We start from the raw sequence: 19,671 nt of genomic DNA, 5'->3' as shown, positions 1-19,671 counted from the left end.
CGGAAGGGGGGGAAGGAAAAGACCCCCCCCCCCCCACGGTGGCTCCCGGTCCAGACTGAGCCGCCCCAGCCTGATCCAGCACTTCCGTGTTGGTCCCTTTTCTGAGGTCCTTTAATGAGAAGGACAGCCTAGGCGACAGAGACAGCCCCTCCCCCCACCACAAGCACTTACACTAGGCTCCTGCCCCGCCTCTCTTGGCGCACATGCGCACACGCCCCCCACCAATTCCCAAGCTCCAAAACCAGGAACTGGTGTTCTCGGGTCCTCCCGCTGCCCAAAAGTTAGGGAGCAAAAATTATCAGCTGATAAAGCTGGGAATCAGGGCTGCGCCTGCGCATTAACATCCCCTCCCCCTCTCACCCTGCAAAGGTCCAAGAAGCACACCTGGGCACCTTCCAGGAGCTGAGACTGCCCACAGGGGATTCCCAGCATGCCTTGAGGCTGCCAGGGTAGGAAAGAGCCAAGACTAGGGGAAGAAAAAAAAAAAAATCACGAAACGGCATTCTGGGAAATGGAGTCTTCCAAGGGGGAGGACCAAGACTTGCATGATATCCTTACACAAGCATTCTGGGAAATGGAGTCCCGCTGCCTGGGCCCTGGGTTTAGCCCCCTGGTGGGGGAGGGGTCATACAGGAAACGTTCCCCTACGTGGGGGGCTGCAGCCTCCTCCCCTCCCCCATTGCCCCTCCAGCTCTGCTGCTGCTTCTTTACACTGGAGGCTGCCTCAGACTAGAGCCTGGCACACAGCAGGTGCCTAATAAGTGTCTGTTGATGGACTGATCAGTGAATGGATCCATCCTCCCCCAGGACCTGAGGAGGTGCTAGGATCCCCCTTCTGACAGAGAAGGAAACTGAGGCAGGGGGTACCAGCTGACAGTCCAGGCCCTGGCCCAGGCCCCCCTCCCATAGTTCCCTCCTCCAGGGATCTGAGCATCCTGCTGCTCGTTCTGCTTTGGGGGGATCCCAGGGGCTCCCCAAAGGAGGAGCCAACCCCATCCCCAGTTGAGGGAATCAGGTGACTTGGGGGCTATCCTCCTGGGCCTGGAACCCCCAAGATCTGGGCTCAAACCTGGCCTCAGACCCTGCCCAGCTGGGGGAGCCTGGCCAAGGCCCTTCCCCAGCCTTTACCTCAGTTTCCCCCATTGTGACATCCAGAGAATCAGAGCCTGAGCCTGGGGACTGTGGAAAGAGGTCCAGAGTGGATCTGGGGGCAAACAGAGCTGCTTCCTCTGGGTGGGACTCTGGGCCTAAAGCCTGAGGCCTCTGGGCCAGCTCAGGAGGGTCTCCTTCAGCAGCGCCCCCAGCCCAGGAGGCCCAAAGACCCTTCAGAGGCCTGGGGGAGGCCCAGGAACTCCCCTCCTGCCTTTGAAGAGGCCACAGAAGGCAGCAGCAGCCGCTGAGCCCAGGCTCTGAGCCCAGATGGACAGAGGACAGTCTGGGGGTGTCTGTGTGTCTGTCTGCAGGGCTGCTGGGCTCAGGCTGTTCAGGCCTGTCTGACTCTCCCCCCCACTTTGGGGCTTTCTGGGCAGAGGCTGGGCGGCTTTCCTTGTGTCCTTCTGCAGCCCATTGGACAGGGGAGGAAACTGAGGCAAGCAGGGTCATGTGACTTGTCCAGGGTCCTGCAGGAGTGATCTCAGGCCTCCCTGACGGCAGCCTGAGCTCTGGCAGACACCAACTTCCTAGGCTGGGCGGGGGGAGCTTAGGGCAAGGATGGCCCCCATCCTCCAGGGACTGGAGCAGAGCAGGATTGGCTCCCTGGGAGGGGAAAGGGTGTCTGGGAGGAAGAGGAAGCCCGAATAATGGGTACATGAAGGTATGCAGACACAGGGAGGGGCAGAAGAGAAGCAGACTGGGCCAAGGCGTCTCTGAGCCACGTCTGCCTCCATTGGATGGCCAGGAAAGGAGGCCGAAGTCTGCAGATGCCCTCCTTGGCTCTGAGCCCCCCTCATGGGCCCTGACAGGTTTTAATTTTTTTGTTTTATTTTTTTTTTTAAACCTTCTCTTCCATCTTAGAATCCATACTGTGCATTGGTTCCAAGGCAGAAGAGTGGTAAGGGCTAAGCAATGGGGGTCAAGTGACTTGCCCAGGGTCACACAGCTGGGAAGTATCTGAGATCAGATTTGAACCCAGGATCTCCTGTATCTAGGCCTGACTCTCCATCCACTGAGCTACCCAGCTGCCCCTGCAGACAGGTTTTTAAAGGCAAAGAGAGGAGATTGGGGGGACGAGGGGCTCCAGGGCTCTCTCTTCTGGATCAGGACAGCTCAGAACCCACCTTCTTTACGGGTCAGTCTTGACCTCCTCCGTCCCCCCGAGCCTTCAGAGGACCCCCTTATTCCCCCTAATCTTGGGGAGACCGTCTGGCCTCTGCAGCCTCCTCCAGGAATGAGGGTGGCAGAAAGAGCAGCATAAATGGGTTCACAGCCTTAGGAGAGTCGCTCAGGGAACAGGCTAGTACCAGGCTCTTCCCTGCTTCATGCACAGCCTCGTGTCGGGGACTAGATTCCTCCTGGGAGCCCCAGAGCCCCCCAAGATCCAACTAAAGGGGTTCTGGAGGGATGCCATGGGGGGGGGCTTCATTCCTTTTCCTTCTGACCTCGATTTCTGTCCATACAAACACGCACACACAGAGGGACGGGGCTTGGGTGCAGATCTCTGTCTCTCTCCCTGGGGTCACCCTGCTGCCCCCCCAGGAGCCCCTCCCTCTGAGCCCCCCACGCCCCAGGCTGCTCTTCCCCTTTCCTGGCTCTGCCTCTCCCCAGCTCTCTGCTGTGTCTCAGAGGCTGAATCCAGGCTGGAGCCTGGCCTTCCCCAGCCCTGACCTCCCACAGGAGCCAGGATGTCCCAGGCCACTGCCAGTGGGAAGAAAAAGGGCTTTCTGGGAGCCGCAAAGGCCCTGCTGGGGAGTCCTGAAGGGATTCCGCCATTGTGGAGAGCCTCCTGGAGCGAAGCTCAAAGGGCTTTGAGAGCCTCCCAGCATCCCCTGAGAAAGCCCAGAGATTAGGGACAAAGTGCTGGATTGCAGGACAGGGTGTGGCGGCTGTGAAAGGCTGGGCAGGGAAGCTGCAGGAGGGGTCCCTCAGGCTGTGGGGCTCTCCTGGAGAGGATGATGCTGGGAGGAGGCAGGAGCAGGAGGAATTCTGGGAAAGCTGCCAAGACTGGGCTGCCCTGGTGCTGAGTGAAGGGCGCAGAACCTGCAGAACCTTCCACACAGCCACCATCCCCTCCTCTTGGTAAAGGAGCCTGGCCCGAGGGGAGAACAGCTGCGGGATCAGCCCTCCCCACCTAAAGGGCGTGAAGGCCGGGAACCAACCCTCACCAGGTGGAAGCCAGGATGTTCACCTTCCAGCTCACTAAACGGGGCTTCCTCCAATTTTTCTAGGCCACAAGTTTGGGGGCTTCTAGATTTCTTGTCGATATGCCACTAGCCGAGGTCCTGATGGCAGAAGAGGCAAAGGTAAGAGTCTCAGAACTTGATTGAGACGCTCTTTCCTACAAACAAGCCAGAAGTATGACAGGCATTTTGAATTAGATCTTAGCAGGCATGTGGCTTTCTTAATTAACAATATGGATTACAATAAACTATGAATACTTTTGAATATATCCATCTATATAAATATTATTTGTAACAGTTTTGGCGACCACAAAGGGTCTTGATTCTCAATTTTTCAGATAGCCTACCAAGCCACACAACTCTGAGACACCTCAGGATCCTCAGACCAGTCGTGCTATTTTTGGCCACTTTGCTCAGTTCTTTTGAGCATTTTTTTAAAAGGGAAAGTTTTTGGTTTTTCTCTTCTCCCCATTCTCCCCAGCCACGAGGCTATTTTTCCGGGAAAGGGGAACACCATTTTCCCAACAGCCTGTTCCTGGCTGCTAGTTCAAACACGGGCTTGGGGTTAGGTTAGATGATCAAGGTTGGTAACAGGGCTAGTTGTTGGTATTTGATTGGATAATACCGAATGACTGTGATTTAGGTAAAATCCCCTTCCCCTTTGGCTGTAATTTACTCACTTGCTCTTAAAATGAATGCCAGTATTCACTTGAACTATGTTTTAAAGGGTTTAACGCTATAAACTTAAAGGGATAGGATTCAGGATAAGGAAAGTGGTGTTGGGGATGGCTATGCTAAATCTAATGGGAGTTAGGATAAACTAATCACTAAGCAACAAGTTAGCACCTGGCTGGAGATGCTTTCCCCCCCTCACAGACCCTGGTCAGACCCGGCCGCAGTCTAGACCAAGAGAAAAGAAGGGATGGTGATATCTTCTTGATAGCAGGTGTTGATGTTATCTCTCAGCCTTGTTCAGTAATATGTGAATGGATTTCTTGATGCAATAAAGTATAGGTCAACGGTCGGCAACCTTTTTGGCTGTGAGAGCCATAAACGCCTGCGGGAGGATGGAGGTGGAAAGCACTGGAATATGGGGCAGGGGCAAAAGGGACCCCTGAGGCACATACTGGGCTCTGCCCGGACTGGCAGGTCTGGAGGTAGAGCCAGATATGGCTTGAGAGCCATATGTTGCTGATCCCTGGTATAGGTGCTGGATATGCAGGTCTATAGGCCTACCCACCCTTCTCCACCCAAGGACCCTATCTCAAGAGTGAGACCCTGAGATGCTCAGCCCCTGGGTTTATATAGTGAGGTCTCAACTGTCTTTTGCCCATCTCATGCCATCTGGGTAAATTCTAAATTCTATAACCGACGACCTGTCACTCAAGTTGGTCTCTATCTTCTTCCCAGAGGTTGCCTATTACAATAGCTAGTTTTACCAGGTTCTTCTGAGCTCCTCCTCCTCCTTAATTAACAAACAATAGTATTCCATTACAAAAATATGGCATCATTTACTTGGTCTTTTCCCAATCATTTCCTCTTATTTTCCAATTCTTTCATCACCCCAAAAAGAGCAGAATTATGTGATTTTTTAAAAAAAGATACTACACCTTTTCCTTTTTGTTTTTTAATGCTCTGTGGACATAGTTCCAAATTGCTCTCTCCAGAATGGCTGAATCATTTCATAACTCCACTCAACAGTTCATTAGTATCTCAATTTTCCCACCCTCTCCAACCTTTGTCACTTTCTTTTTCTGACATAATAGCAAATATAATAAATATGAGGTGATCCCTCAGCTGTATTATAATTTGTATTTCCCTAAATGATAGTGATCATCCTCTTGAGGAAAACACATACAACTTGAGCACATTCATTAGGTTTTTCTGCACTGTGAATCCTCTGGTATGAAGTAAGATATGATCTCTGGCTGAAAGGCTTTCTAGACGGAATCCATCTGGAACTAATCTGGTCAGAAGATATTTTCTCATATTGAACATGCTCTGAAGTCTTCATTTCAATGTCTTTCCTAATTAATAACTAATAAGATTTCTATCAAAAAGGAAATCTTCCTTGGGATTTGCCTGAAAGATTTACCATGTTCATCATATTCCTGGTTTCTCTAAAGTGTGGATCTTCTTAAGTTAAATAATCTAAAAGTGGCAACTGTAGAGCTTCATATGAAAGTCTATCCAAATGAACGATATTCGCAAAGTCTCTATCCAATGTGGATGCTCTGATGTTGAGCAAGAGAGCTGCTATCTGTGAAAGATTTTCTACACTTTACATTGAAAAGATTTCTCTCCAGTGTGGATTCTCTGATGTATAAAAAGCTGAACACTCTGTATGAAAGTCTTTCCACAGTTCTTACATTCATAAGGTTTCTCTCCAGTGTGGATTCTCTGATGTTTCTTAAGATGGCCACCATGTGTGAAAGCCCTTCCACAGTATTTACATTCATAAGGTCTCTCTCCAGTGTGACTTCTCTGGTGAGTGACAACAGAGCTCTTATCTTTGAAAGTCTTTCCACAGTGTTTACATTCATAAGGTTTCTCTCCAGTGTGGATTCTCTCATGTGTAGAAAGCAAGCTTCTGGCTCTGAAAGCCTTTTCACAGTATTTACATTTAAAAGGTTTCTCTCCAGTATGGATTCTCTCATGTAAAGAACGCGTACCACTCTCTCTGAAAGCCCTTCCACAGTGTTTACATTTAAAAGGTTTCTCTCCAGTGTGGATTCTCTCATGTATAGTAACCCGTTTCCTCTGTTTGAAAAGTTTTCCACAGTATCTACATTCATAAGGTTTCTCTCCAGTGTGGACGCTCTGATGCTCAGCAAGAGAGCCCTCATCTATGAAAGTCCTTCCACATTGTTTACACTCATAAAGTCTGATTCTAGGATGGATACTCTGATGTGCAGTAAGTTGACTCCTCTGTGTGAAAGCCTCTCCACATTGTTTACATTCATAAGGTTTCTCTTCAGTGTGGATGCTCTGATGCTCAGCAAGAGAGCCCTCATCTATGAAAGTCCTTTCACATTGTTCACAATCATAAAGTTTGACTCTAGTACGGATACTCTGATGTGCAGTAAGTTGACTCCTCTGTGTGAAAGCCTTTCCATATTGTTTACATTCATAAGGTTTCTCTCCAGAGTGGATTATTTGATGTGCAGCAGGCTCAGAGTTCTGACTAGGTTTCCCACTTTTATTACTCGTAGAAACCATCGTTACAAATTTACTTTTTGGATGTCCCTCTGGGTCACCTTGACACATGAGCACTTCAGGAGGTTTCTCAGGTGACTGAATAAATCCTACTTCTTCAGGAGAGGATTCGAGGTATTCACTATCCTGACAACAATCATTTCCTGAGGTCAATTTCATATACTGATTTAGGACGGAATATTGGCTGGATTTCTCTGCAGTTTCATTAGCTTCACAGTCACTCTTTGGATTTTTATTTACCTTGATATTAGAGTCAACGATTTCTCTCAAAATGAAGTCACAGGGACCCTCATTCATGCATCTATGGGGGCCACATCCTTCCACAAAAAGGCTCAGCTTTGTAGATATCTCCTTCACTTCGAAAGGAGTCTCAGCCTCTGAAGAAAACAAGTAATGATATAAACACATAATGAAGGAGGACACACAAAGACAAAGAAATAGAATTTCTTTCTTCTGGTGGCAGGTAGTAAATTGATTTTTATTCTATTTCCCCAGGCCAAAAGAAATTTTCAAAATTTAAACAAGAGGAACCAGTCTTTGGATACACGATTTCATCATATCTGCAAGATGGATGATTTTAGAAATACTTTCCCATGCAATAACAACGAAAACTCACAACAGACCTGACATAGGCAGGACCAAGATTCTAATCATACTTTGCAACTCATGTCATGAGTAAAGAATGGAGGAATGTGACCTGAACAACTTCCCTGCAGAAAGACTACAACTCAAACCCTATACCTGAGCTTGCTTTGTCCACAGTATTTGATAGTGTTTCTCCATTGCCCCTTTTATCTTCCCTAAAAAGTCATACTTCAATTATTCTTAAAAGTTTGTGAATCTCAGGTAACCTTCCAGATAATCTGTTCTCATGATTTTGGATGCACTATTACATGATCATTCTTGTTAAATTTTATATGCCAAGCTGAGAAACAACGTCACTCTTTTTAACTCTCATGCAGCTATTTTCAAAGTGGAATATAAGTTTTCTTCTTTTCTCTGTGTATTTGGAAATCTTGTACCTTCGAGCTACATTACCAGGAGCCCACCAACATCGATGATTATCTTGTTATTCCTTTACTTCTACTGATTATTAATCTTATAAAATATAATATTTGAAGTTATTGTATATTAATTTTAATTTTTACACTGATAGCGACCAAAGTAGGAAAAAGAATGCTCATTTTTTTTTTTAAAGATAGCCTAGATAAATTTTGCAAAGCGGCATTTCTCTCCTCCCCTTTCTGGTGCACTGCTCCTGCCAATTTTTTTTCTTTTTTCCCCATTTTTCCTGGCTGCCCCACCTGCCTGGTTGCTTTAGTTTGAGTGACTTAGCCTTGGACTCTTGGTGGAGAAGGGATCAGCTGCTTCTCCAGCACCTCATTTTTGCTGCTGATCCAGCCTCCTGCTGCTAACTCTCTGGATTGTCCAAGCCACCTGCTCTTTTTCCTGCTCCCGCTGCTGTTGTCCCTGAGTTACTCCAGTCCACACTTGATTGCCCAAGGGTTCAAGAGCCATTTAGAAGTACCTTTGTTTTTACTTCAGAGGGTGAAATATAAAACCCACCCCCAACCCCAGTTGGTTTTTGAGCCTGCGCTAGCCGTTTTTCAGCAGGGGATCACCTATCCCTAACCCTATACATACACCTAGTCTTTTGGGATAACAGCCCTTATACATCTACTTTTGCTTTACTCACCTTGACAGGAGTTCCTTGGGTCTTTTTGCTCTAGCAGACATGGTGCTTCCCCTTGCAGAAAAAAGGAGATAAAATTTTCTCTAGGAACTGGAAGCCCTGGGCATAAGAAGGAAGGGTTCAGGGGAGAAAATTGTTTTTAATTCTTCATGCAAAGAGGGCATGTAAATAAGGCCTACAGAATGGTTTCTATGGTATTCACTGTTGGGACATTTTCCAGGAGGGCAGAGATCATGGAAACCATTTACAATCAGAAAATTCTAATTTTATGTCTTTTAATAGAAGGATAGGCACATTCCACAACCTCCATTATCTAGAAATTAAAGGCAGTTGATAGTAAAGGGGTAAAAGATCACAACTTGGAAGTCAGAATGCTAAATTTAATCCAGCCTCATAGAGATGGTAAGTGGTGTTCCTGGGCAAGTTATTTAACCTTAGTTGTCTCCACCATGAATTGAGGACAATAAGAGTATAAAACTCACAGGAATGTCTTGAAATTAATGTTAATTATGAAGTCCTTTACCCAGTAGTAGAAATAGAGTAGGTATTTTGAAATGCTTATTCCCTTCCTTTCCAATCCTGTCATGTGGCCTGCAATTTGAGGGGAAAATGGAGGAGGAATAAAGATAAAATTGCTAGACTAGGCAGAATTTGGGGCTGTGGAGCTACAGTTTTGTACTTTTTAAATTCCTTTTCCTAGTTAATTTATTTATTTGTTTTGAAGATCCTTACCTTCTGTCTTAGAATCAACTACTATGTATAGGTTCCAAAGCAGAACAGTGGTAAGGGCAGCCCTAGAATTTAGGCAAAGGGGGCTAAACAACTTGTCCAGGGCCATGCATCTAGGAAGTTTCTGAGGCCAGATTATAACCTAGGACCTTCCTGGCTTTTAATCCACTGAGCCACTCACCTGCCCCCTATATATAGTTGTTGTAGGTTTTATATTTTATTTTTTAATTTAAAATTTTTTCTTAAATATTTTCCCATGTTTACATACTTATTTTATTCCCCTCCCCCCCATTCCCATAAGCATTTCCAGTGGGTTATATAAATGTTATCACTTATTCCTATTTCCATATTTCATTTTTGCAATAGAGCAATCTTTTAAAACCCGAATCCCTAAATCATATACCTATATAAACAAATGATTAGTCATTTGTTGTTCTGTTTCTATACCCACAGTTCATTCTCTCAATATGGAAAACATTCTTCCTCAGAAGTCCCTTGGGATTGTCTTGTATTAGCAGAGTCCATTACACTGTAATATTCAACAATGTTTCAGTTTCTGTATATGTTCTCTTGGTTCTGCTCATTTCACTCTGCAGAAGTTCCTGGAGGTTCTTCCAGTTCATACAGAAACTTTCAGTTAATCATTCCTTACAGCATAGTAGTATTCCATCACCATCACGTACCACAATTTTTTCAGTCATTCCTCAATCGAGGGACAACCCCTCATTTTCCAGTTTGTTGCCACCACAAAGCCGGCAGCTATGAATATCTTTGTACATTTTTCCTTATCTCTTTAGGGTGCAAACCTAGTAGTGGTATTGCTAGATCAAAGGGTATGTATTGTTTTAAAGCCATTTGGGCCTTCCACAATGCTTGGATCGATTCACAACTCCACCAGAACCACATCAGTGCCCCAATTTTGCCACAATCCCTCCAATGTTTATTATTCTTCTTTACTGTCATTTTGGCCAATCTAATTAGGTCACTAGAGGTAAGATCACATCCCAAAAGCTGGGATTTGGGGGTTTATCAAACACTATCTTGCTAAGGTTATTTACCTGAAGACTATTCCACTGCTTCATCCTTTTATCTCTTAGCCAGTACCATATTGTTTTAATGATCACCTCTTTATAATAGCTTAAGATCTAGTATTGCTAGGCCTCCAAACTTCACTTTTTTTTTTTTCATTATTTCCCTTGATATTCTGGATCTTTTGTTCTTCCAAATGATCTTTGTTATAATTTGGTAGTTTGATAGGTATGGCACTGAATAAGTAAATTAGTTTAGGTAGGATGGTCATTTTTATTATATCAGCTCATCTTCCCAATGAACAATTCAAGTTTTTCTCACTGTTTAGATCTAGTCTTATTTGTGTGAAAAGTGTTTTGTAGTCAAGTTCATATAATTCCTGAGTTTATCTTGGCAGATAAATTCCCAAATATTTTATATTACCAAGAGTGATTTTAAATGAAGTTTCTCTTTCCAATCCTTGCTACTGAGTTTTATTGGAAATAAATAGAAATGCTAATGATTTATGTGGATTTATTTTGTATCCTGCAACTTTGCTAAAATCATTATTTCCACTAGCTTGTTAGTTGATTTTCTCTGGTTCTCTATCATTATATCACCTACAAAGAATGATAGTTTTAAGTTTCCTCATTGCCTACTTGAATCCCTTCTATTTCTTCCTCTTCTCTAGTTGCTACACCTACCATTTCTAGTAGAATATTAAATAATAGTGGTGAAAAAGGGCATCCTTGCTTCACTCTTGATCTTATTGGGAAGGTTCCCAACTTATCCCCATTACAGATGATACTTGTTGATGATTTTAAATAAATACTCTTGCTAGGCAAAATTAGGGGCTGTATTTTATACTTTTTTTAAAATTTCACTTCCATATTATTTATTTATTTTTTGTTCATTGATGTTTAAATCCCATACCTTCTTAGATCTTAGAATCAATACTGTGTATTTGTTACAAGGCTGAACAGTGTAAAGGGCTAGGCAATGAGGGTTAAGTCATTTGCCCAGGTTCTGGGGGGTTACCAGCAGTCCAGTTCCCCTTGGGGGTGGGACAATTGAGCGAAAATGGAGAGAGAAGAGCCAGAGACCCAGTAGGTTTGCAGTGGCTGATCTGAAGTGCCATCTGCTGATTTTAATTTTTATACCCTCTTTTCTTTAAGATCTCATACAGGTTTTTTTTTCTTGCCATACATTCAAAATCACATATTAACTTTTGAAACATCACAAGATTGACATTTACTAATTATCTTACTGTGGTTAAACAAAGAAGCAAGCTTGTCAAGAATTATTCATTATGGGCTGGCTTAGTTTGAACTTATTATTTTCAGCCATGCGTAAGGTACAAGTACATCAGTTCCTAGGCAAGCATAAATAGTTAATTATATTTTAACTAATTATATTATGTATATAGTTACGTTATACTATTCATTCCCATCATCAATCAAGGAGATAGTTATGGTAGTTGATTACATCTAATAAGATACAATAATATCAGTCTGGTCCAAGTTTTGTTCCCCTGGTGTTTTTTCTGTTATAGGATCACTAAGAATACAGTTCTGGTAGGTGATTCTGTGCTGGTTTGTCATTGCCTTAATTTCCTTGTGTTTCACTGTTTCTATGGTCTATAGGAGTTTGGGAACAAACTCAGGCCAGGTATTTTCTTGCTGGGAACTTTAGAAACTTGCATTAACTCACTAACTGCTGGTTTTCTGCTGGGCTGATTCTAGGGGAAATTTCTATACTCTGGGGGGTTGTACAGGGGTTTATTTTGGGATAGTGGGGAGTCTATGGCTGTGATTGTTCTTGCCATGAACCTGTACTGTTTTTCTGTGTCTCCTTGGAGCCGGATAAGGATATTGATTGCAATAATTTCAATGCAAGTGAATGTCACTGTAAAAAGAGTCACATGGGGTAAAATGAGTGTGGAATTTCCATCCTCCTGACAACCTGCCGTGCTGGATTGTCAGAGCCTGTGAGTAGCCGTGCTAACCTCACAGCCTCGATGGCGTCCGGCACCCAGGGTCACACAGTCAGGAAGTGTCTGAGGCAAGATTTGAACCTAGGACCTCCCATCTCTAGGCCTGGCTCTCAATCCACTGAGCTACCCAGCTGCCCCCAGATTTGTTTTAATTATATAATCTAATACCGCAGACTCTAGGTCTGGTTCTCAATCCACTCAGCCACCCAGTTGCCTCCATATTGATTATTTTTTAAATTTATTTTTAAAACATTTTTCCATGTTTATATATTATTACATATTTAGTGTTTCTTGGTCTTAGACCAACATTTCACACCCTATACCAAGATAAATTCAGAATGGGTAAATGACCTAAATGTAAAGAGGGAAATATAAGTAAATTAAGTGAAAACAGAATAGTATACCTGTCAGATCTACGGGAAAAGAAAGAATTTAATATCAGGCAAGAGACAGAGAAAAAGTGTTCAAAATCTCTCAGAATTAAGAGAAATGCAAATCAGAACTCTGAGGTAGCACCTGTAAGAGGCATAAGTTTAAAAGTAGGTGTGTAAGCAGGCTAGGAAAAGCCTTAGCTGGAGGTCATGGACATTCTGAATGGAATGCAGAGGAAGGAGAAAGTGGCTTGTGGCTGAGAAGGACTCCATGGTGGTTGGCACAAACTGTTGCTGACCCTGGGAGACCTCAGAGCTAGGGGAGTTGTATCCAGATTCCCTGGGATTCTGAGAGTAGTGAAGGCTTACAGCAGAAGACATCAGACCTGCAGAGCAGGGAAGTGGTTTGTGATCTGGTGGACAGCATTGCAAACTTTCTCTCCCTGCCTGGATACCTGGATCACCTGTTCTGGTGGAGTTGACTCCTGGCATCCTGCAACCATCCCTGGATTAGCCGTGAGATCCCAAGTAAAGCCACCCTCAGGTCCTCAGCTAAGCTGACCAAACCTGGCTGGAACCAGGTTGGGAGGAACTTTTCCCTTGTCACTCCAGTACAGCTTTCTTTGGGCCTTGTCTTGCTTAGATCATAGGAGAGTGTAGTTAAGTCCCTTTTCCCTGTCCCTGTGGTTTTGCCCTTAGCTTTTAAGTGTAGTAAACCCTTGGAGCTTCAGAGTGGCAGTTGGACCTAACAGCCAATTCAGTAACAGACACCCCTTTGCTGTTAAACTTTAGTCTCCCTACTTGTTGGGCCCCTTCCTGTCATTCCTGTCTCCCACACACCCACCTGTTTACTGTTTAAGGCACCTTTCCCTGGTTTTCTCCCTTAACACACCTCATACCTAGCAGATTGGCCAATATGACAGCAAAGGAAAATAATGAATGTTGGAGGGGACGTGGCAAAATTGGGACACTTAATGCATTGCTGATGGAGTTGTGAACTGATCCAGCCATTCTGGAAGGTAATTTGGAATCATGCTCAAATGGCTTTAAAAGACTGCCTGCCCTTTGATCCAGCCATATCACTGCTGGGTTTGTACCCCAAAGAGATAAGAGGGAAAAAATACATGCACAAAAATACTTACAGCCATACTCTTTGTAGTGGCAAAAAAACTGGAAAGTGAGGGGGTGGTCCAAGGATTGGGGAATGGCTGAACAAATTATGGTATTCGCTCTTGATCTTACTGGGAAGGCCTATTACATTACAATAACACCATTACAGATGATACTTGCTGATGATTTTAAATAAATACAGTTTGTTATTCTGAGGAAGGGCCCTTCTGTTCCTATATTTTCTAGGCTTTTTAACAGGAATGGCGGTTGTATTTTGCCAAAGGCTTTTCCTGAATCTATTGAGATAATCCCATGATTTCTGTTGGTTGGCTTATTGATAGGGTCAATTATGTGGATGGTTTACTGTTTATTTTTGTAAGTGAATAAGTATATAAAACCACAACCTCAAAACAAAAACCCAAATCAACAACTGAAAAATTGTACTGGATCACTGAATTACTGAGAATAGCCATGTCTATCTATCACAGTTGATCATTCCACAATATTACTGTTACTGTGCACAATGTTCTCCTGGTGCTGCTCACTTCACTCTGCATCAGTTCATGCCAGTCTTTGCAGCTCTTTTCTGAAGTCATCCTGGTCACCATTCCTCACAGCATGATAGTATTCCATCACCATCACATACCACAATTTGTTCAGCCATTCATCAACCGATAGATAACCCTTCTTTGCCACCACCAAAAGACCAGTTACAAATATTATCCTACAAGTAGGTCCTTCCCCTTTTTTTCTGATCTGTTTGAGGTACAGACTCTACCAGCAATGTATTATGTCCCAATTTTGCTGCATCCTCTCCAACCTTCAGGTAGGGCTGAGGTGGTACCTCAGAGTTCTTCTAATTTACTTCTCTAATTAAGAGGAGTCTGAACATTCATTCATGTGAGTAGTGAGAGTTTTGGTTTCTTTATCTGAAAACTGCTTTTTCAGAACTTTTCACCATTTGTCAACTAGGGAATGATTTGGATTCTTATTAATTTGACTATTTTTATGAAAAGCAGGCAGAAAGAGAACCCAGGGTACTTTTCAATCACTGACAAAGACTCAATATGCTTTACATTTGGCTTGGAATGAAGACATTTCCTTAATGAGAGATTCAGGGTTAACAGAGGCAATGGCCCTTACCCACAGAGAGTAGATTCCATACATTCTCCAGCATGACCTCCAGGCATAGCTCTTTCCCAAAAGGGTCCAAGAGGCGCCACTCCTCCTGGGTGAAGTCCACAGTCACATCTTTGAGTGTTATTGACCCCTAAACCAGCAAAAGTCACAAGTCTTAGAGCTGAACCTTCAGAATCCATCTAGTACAAACCTCATTCACTGAGTGGAAGGAACTGAAGTGTGTAAAATCCTGCAACCATGTTTTCATGGGTGCAAGCTGGCAGTTGCCCAATGAGAACACAGAACTTAGCATGAGACCCAGGTGGGTGCCAGGATGACAATTTGAAGTGAGGGTAAAAAAGAAGGGTCCCAGACCCGTCTTCACTTCTTCTGGGCTGAACTCAGGGAAAGGGAGGAGGAACGTGGGACTGGGGCCCGGGGTGGTTTGGGTTTAGATTTCCTCAGGCAGGCAGGCACAACTACCATTGCTAGCCAAATATCAACAGTTCATTGGCAAACCCAACAATCCTTATAGGAGAGAAAAGTCTATTTCTATCATTAAGACATCACCATCTGGCCCTGGGTTGGCAGCCAAGGGAATCAGTTAAGTCTGCCCCCAAGGCATTCTTCTGCAACCCTAAAGGAGACCTTCAGTATTTCTTAAGTAGTTTAGTGAAGTTAGTCATCCCAAGATCTTAGCTTACCTTACCCACTTTCCAATCCCTTTTATCACCATTAACCTCTTTAACCTTTAAGCTTAAAGATCTTGAAGTCTTTGCCTTACCTTAGCCAAAGGTCAAGCAACAATCAGAACATTTTATAAGCTACAGCAGACAAACTCCACTAAGCAGTTAGGTCCAGGAAGTGCCAACCTTCTTCCTGTTTGGCCTCACCTACTGACCAACAGAGTTACATCCGTTTCTCAGGGCAGGGCCAAAGAATCCTGAGCTTAAAGGGGCTTGGCTTTGCCAGAGAGAGTTTCGCTATCTCTCACCCAGCTTGGGTGCAGGACCCCAGATACATGTGCCCTAGGGCTGGCCTGGCTCCAGCCTCCTCCTGCCTGGCAGGGGGCCCTTACATTACAGGACACAAAGGATGGTTCTGCAGGATTCAGTCCATTCTCTTCTCTGAACCTCACACTGGGCTGAGGACTCGGGATCCAAGGTTCCAGCCCTCGACACCGAACCCCACAGCCCGCTTCCTGGCATCCTCTGGACCCTCCAGCCTGTTAGTGGCTTTGCTAAGGACCCGTCACCCCCCCATTCCCCAGCACCTCCCCCTGAGGCCCTCCTGGAGCCAGTGGGGAATGGCTGTGAGCAGGGAATGTGGGGGAGAACCTCAGTGACTGGCCTGGAGGCTGCCTTTGCTGGGAGGACAGGAGGGTCCGGATGTCCTGAGCAGCCCCTGCCCTGACCCTGGCCCTCTCCTGCTTCTTTTTCCTGTCTAATGAGGCACAAAGGCCTGGCCAAGGCTGAGCCCCTGCCTGAGCCCCGAAGCAGCCCCGAGTCCTCTGGCCTGGAGGCAGGAGCCTGGCTGGAGCCCTTCTCAGCAGCCCTTCCAGCCCTGCCCGCCATGCCCAGCCCTTTCCTTCTGCTAAAAACGCTCCTTTTCCTGTCTGGGCCTCCTCTGAGCTCCCCCCAAACTCCTCCTAAAGCCTCCCTGGCAGGCCTGACGGAGCCCCCCAAGCCCCGGGCCTGGAGCTCAGCAGCACAGCCTGTCCCTGGGCCCTCCCTGGAGTTGGGGGACCCCCGGCCATCCCCGCTGAGGGGGGAGGAAGGAATGGCAGCGCCTGGGCCTGTGTGGCTGGAACCTGGGCCGCCTCCTTCAGGCAGGGGCTCCCAAGGCAGGAAACCCCAGAACACGGAGGATGGGGGGCAGCCAGGGCTGACCCTGGAGCTCCCCCTGAGAACAAGCAGGGATGGCGCCCCCTGGAGGCCTGGCGGAGACACAGCACTGAGTTCTGCAGGATTCCAGCCTGGGGGAGCCTGGCCAGGGCTGGGGCTGGGCTGCACTCACCTGGGAGGGGGGCCTCGGGGTCCCGGGGGCCATTCCCTCTGGCTGCGGGCTCTCTGCTGGGGCCACACGGGGGTCCTTCAGGGAGTGGAGCCCCGAGGTGGGGGGAGACTTCCTGTTTGTGCGCCTGTGGGGGAGGGGAGAGAGGGAGGGCTCAGAGGGGCTCCCCGGCCCTTCCCTAGCCACAGGGGAGCTCCTCCCCCACCGGGGGGAACAGGGAGCCTCAGGCTGGGAAAGGGCCTTGGACTGGCCAGGAAGAACCCCGCCCCTCCCTCTGAAGCCATCTTTGGCTTCAGTCCATTCGGAAGCTGCTCTGGGGGGATTGAGGGAGACTGCTGGGGGAGGGGCTACTGGGAATGGGGGGGCTCTGGAGGGGGAGCCGGGCATCAGGTGGGGGCGGGGAGAGCGTGCTGGCATTTCCTCAGAGCCCGAGATCGGGGCTCCTTCTCTGGCACGTGGGCACGGGTACCCCGCTGCTCCCTGATCAGGCTCCCCCGGGCTGCTGCTCCCCTTTAGTGTTTTGACCTGAACATCCCCTCTGGAGAAGGGCCGGGACCCGCCCCCCAGCTGCCTCCTGGCTCCAGTGGGAGGGGGAGGGGGAAGCCCCGCCGAGTCTCCCGGTCCAGAGAGAGCCGCCCGGGCCGGACCCGGGCACTTCCGTGTTGGTTCCTTTTCCGAGATTCTTCAAAGTGAGGGACAGACCCGGAGACCCAGACAGCCCCCCCCCCAGCACTTACACTGGGCCCCTGCCCCGCCTCTCTAGTTGCAAACGCCCCCCACTCCAAACTCTGGAATCTGGAAGAGGTCCAACCGAGAACTAGGGAGCAAAAAGTCTTACTAGAGAAAGCCGCGCCTGCGCACAGACCCCCTCCCCTCCCCCTCTCACCCAGCAAAGGTCCAAGAAGCGCACCTGGGAGCCTAACGGGAGCTGAGCCTGCGCACAGGGCATTCCCAGCATTTCTAGAGGCTGCCACGGTGGGGAGGAGCCAAGACTAGGGAGAAGTCAGGAAACGGCATTCTGGGAAATGGAGTCCCGCTGCCTGGGCCCTGGGTTTAGCCCCCTGCTGGGGGAGGGGTCTTATAGGAAACGTTCCCCAGCCTCCTCCCCTCCCCCATTTCCCCTCCAGCCCTGCTGCTGCTTCTTTACACTGGAGGCTGCCTCAGGCTAGAGCCTGGCACACAGCAGGTGCCTAATAAGTGTCTGTTGATTGATCCGTGAGTGGATCCATCCTCCCCCAGGTCCTGAGGAGGGGCGGGGTATGATCCCCCATTCTGACAGAGAAGGAAACTGAGGCAGAGGGCAGTAGCTGACAGCCCAGGCCCAGGCCCCCCTCCCATAGTTCCCTCCTCCAGGGATCCCTCTGAACATCCTGCTGCTGCTTCTGCTTTTGGGGGGGGAACCCTAGGGGCACCCAAAGGAGGGGCCAACCCCATCCCCAGTTGGAGGAATCAGGGGCTGCCCTCCTGGGCCTGGAACCCCCTAGATCTGGGCTCAAACCTGGCCTCAGACCCTGCCCAGCTGGGGGAGCCTGGCCAAGGCCCTTCCCCAGCTTTTACCTCAGTTTCCCCCATTGTGACATCCAGAGAATCCGAGCCTGAGCCTGGGGGCTGTGGAAGGGGGTCCAGAGTGGATCTGGGGGCAAACAGAGCTGCTTCCTCTGGGTGGGACTCTGGGCCTAAAGCCTGAGGAGGGATGCCATGAGGGGGGCTTCATTCCTTTTCCTTCTGACCTCGATTTCTGTCCATACAAACACGCACACACAGAGGGACGGGGCTTGGGTGCAGATCTCTGTCTCTCTCCCTGGGGTCACCCTGCTGCCCCCCCAGGAGCCCCTCCCTCTGAGCCCCCCACGCCCCAGGCTGCTCTTCCCCTTTCCTGGCTCTGCCTCTCCCCAGCTCTCTGCTGTGTCTCAGAGGCTGAATCCAGGCTGGAGCCTTCCCCAGCCCTGACCTCCCACAGGAGCCAGGACGCCCCGGCACGGCCAGTGGGAAGAAAAAGGGCTTTCTGGGAGCCGCGAAGCCCCTGCTGGGGAGTCCTGAAGGGATTCCGCCATTGTGGAGAGCCGCCTGGAGCGAAGCTCAAAGGGCTCTGAGAGCCTCCCAGCATCCCCCGAGAAAGCCCAGAGATTAGGGACAAAGTGCTGGATTGCAGGCCAGGCTGTGGCGGCTGTGAAAGGCTGGCTGTGGGGCTCTCCTGGAGAGGACGATGCGGGGAGGAGGCACGAGCAGGAGGAATTCTGGGAAAGCTGCCAAGACGGGCTGCCCTGGTGCCGCGTGAAGGGCGCAGAACCTGCAGAACCTGCAGAACCTCCCACACAGCCACCACCCCCTCCTCTTGGTAAAGGAGCCTGGCCCGAGGGGAGAACAGCTGCGGGATCAGCCCTCCCCACCTAAAGGGCGTGAAGGGGGGAACCAGCCCTCACCAGGTGGAAGCCGGGAGGCTCACCTTCCAGCTCACTAAACGGGCTTCCTCCAATTTTTCTAGGCCACAAGTTTGGGGGCTTCTAGATTTCTTGTCCACATGCCACTAGCTGCGTCCTGAGGGCCGAAGAGGCGCCCCTAAGAACTGCGGCGGAGCCCCCAGAAACATGGACTCCCCGAGGCCTTGTATCTTGGAAGCCAGAGCCACGGGGGCTCCCTGGAGGCCCCCCAGCCGTCGCCCCTCCCCAAGGCTGAAGTGGAGGCTTTGTGGAGGATGGGACGAGGCTCTCCGAGACCGCCATCCCCCAGGCCAGGGGCGCCCCGAGAGCGGCACAGCTAGCGCCAGGGAAGGAGAGAGCCTCGGCGGCCTCCCAGAACCCTCCTTGAAACCTCCAAGAGACGTCCGAGCCGACAGACTGGCGCTGACGCCCCGCCGGGCACCAAAGTCTAGATTCCGCCATAGCCGAGGAGCCACGGCTGGCCGCCCAGCGGGCCGCTCTGACCCTCAGGCCACCGCACCAGACATGGCCGGAGGAAGCCCGGCAGGCGGAGCTTCGGGGATTCGCCCTTGGAGTCCCTCCGGACCTCCGGAGGCTCCTGCTCTGGGCTTACCCACGCCACACACTTGGGCCCGGAGGCCCCACTGCTTGGATAAGATCCCTT

The 19,671-nt window shown here is 48.5% G+C and overlaps 1 protein-coding gene and 1 long non-coding RNA gene across 2 annotated transcripts; both read right to left on the bottom strand.

The window, feature by feature from the left end:
- Positions 1–4,940: 4,940 nt before the first annotated feature.
- LOC123239752 (zinc finger protein 239-like) lies at positions 4,941–6,728 on the bottom strand. The gene has a single exon (XM_044667050.1). It carries the CDS (start codon positions 6,708–6,710, stop codon positions 5,610–5,612), a length of 1,101 nt encoding a protein of 366 aa, XP_044522985.1. The 5' UTR covers positions 6,711–6,728; the 3' UTR covers positions 4,941–5,609.
- Positions 6,729–6,730: 2 nt separating this feature from the next.
- Positions 6,731–14,676, bottom strand: LOC123239756. Its single transcript, XR_006505738.1, has 3 exons — positions 14,599–14,676; positions 8,248–8,343; positions 6,731–6,928 (listed from the first exon to the last, which is right to left on the bottom strand). It is a non-coding gene; the product is annotated as an uncharacterized LOC123239756 (long non-coding RNA).
- Positions 14,677–19,671: the final 4,995 nt, after the last annotated feature.

Source organism: Gracilinanus agilis, chromosome 3 (assembly GCF_016433145.1).
Source record: "Gracilinanus agilis isolate LMUSP501 chromosome 3, AgileGrace, whole genome shotgun sequence".
Lineage (NCBI taxonomy): Eukaryota > Metazoa > Chordata > Mammalia > Didelphimorphia > Didelphidae > Gracilinanus > Gracilinanus agilis.
Note: the sequence above shows the minus strand (reverse complement) of the source record. Positions and strands in the feature narration are given on the sequence as shown.

Bases quoted from the DNA above. Each gene is read 5' to 3' on its own strand.
- LOC123239752 (XM_044667050.1), bottom strand. From the start codon at position 6,710: ATGAAATTGACCTCAGGAAATGATTGTTGTCAGGATAGTGAATACCTC.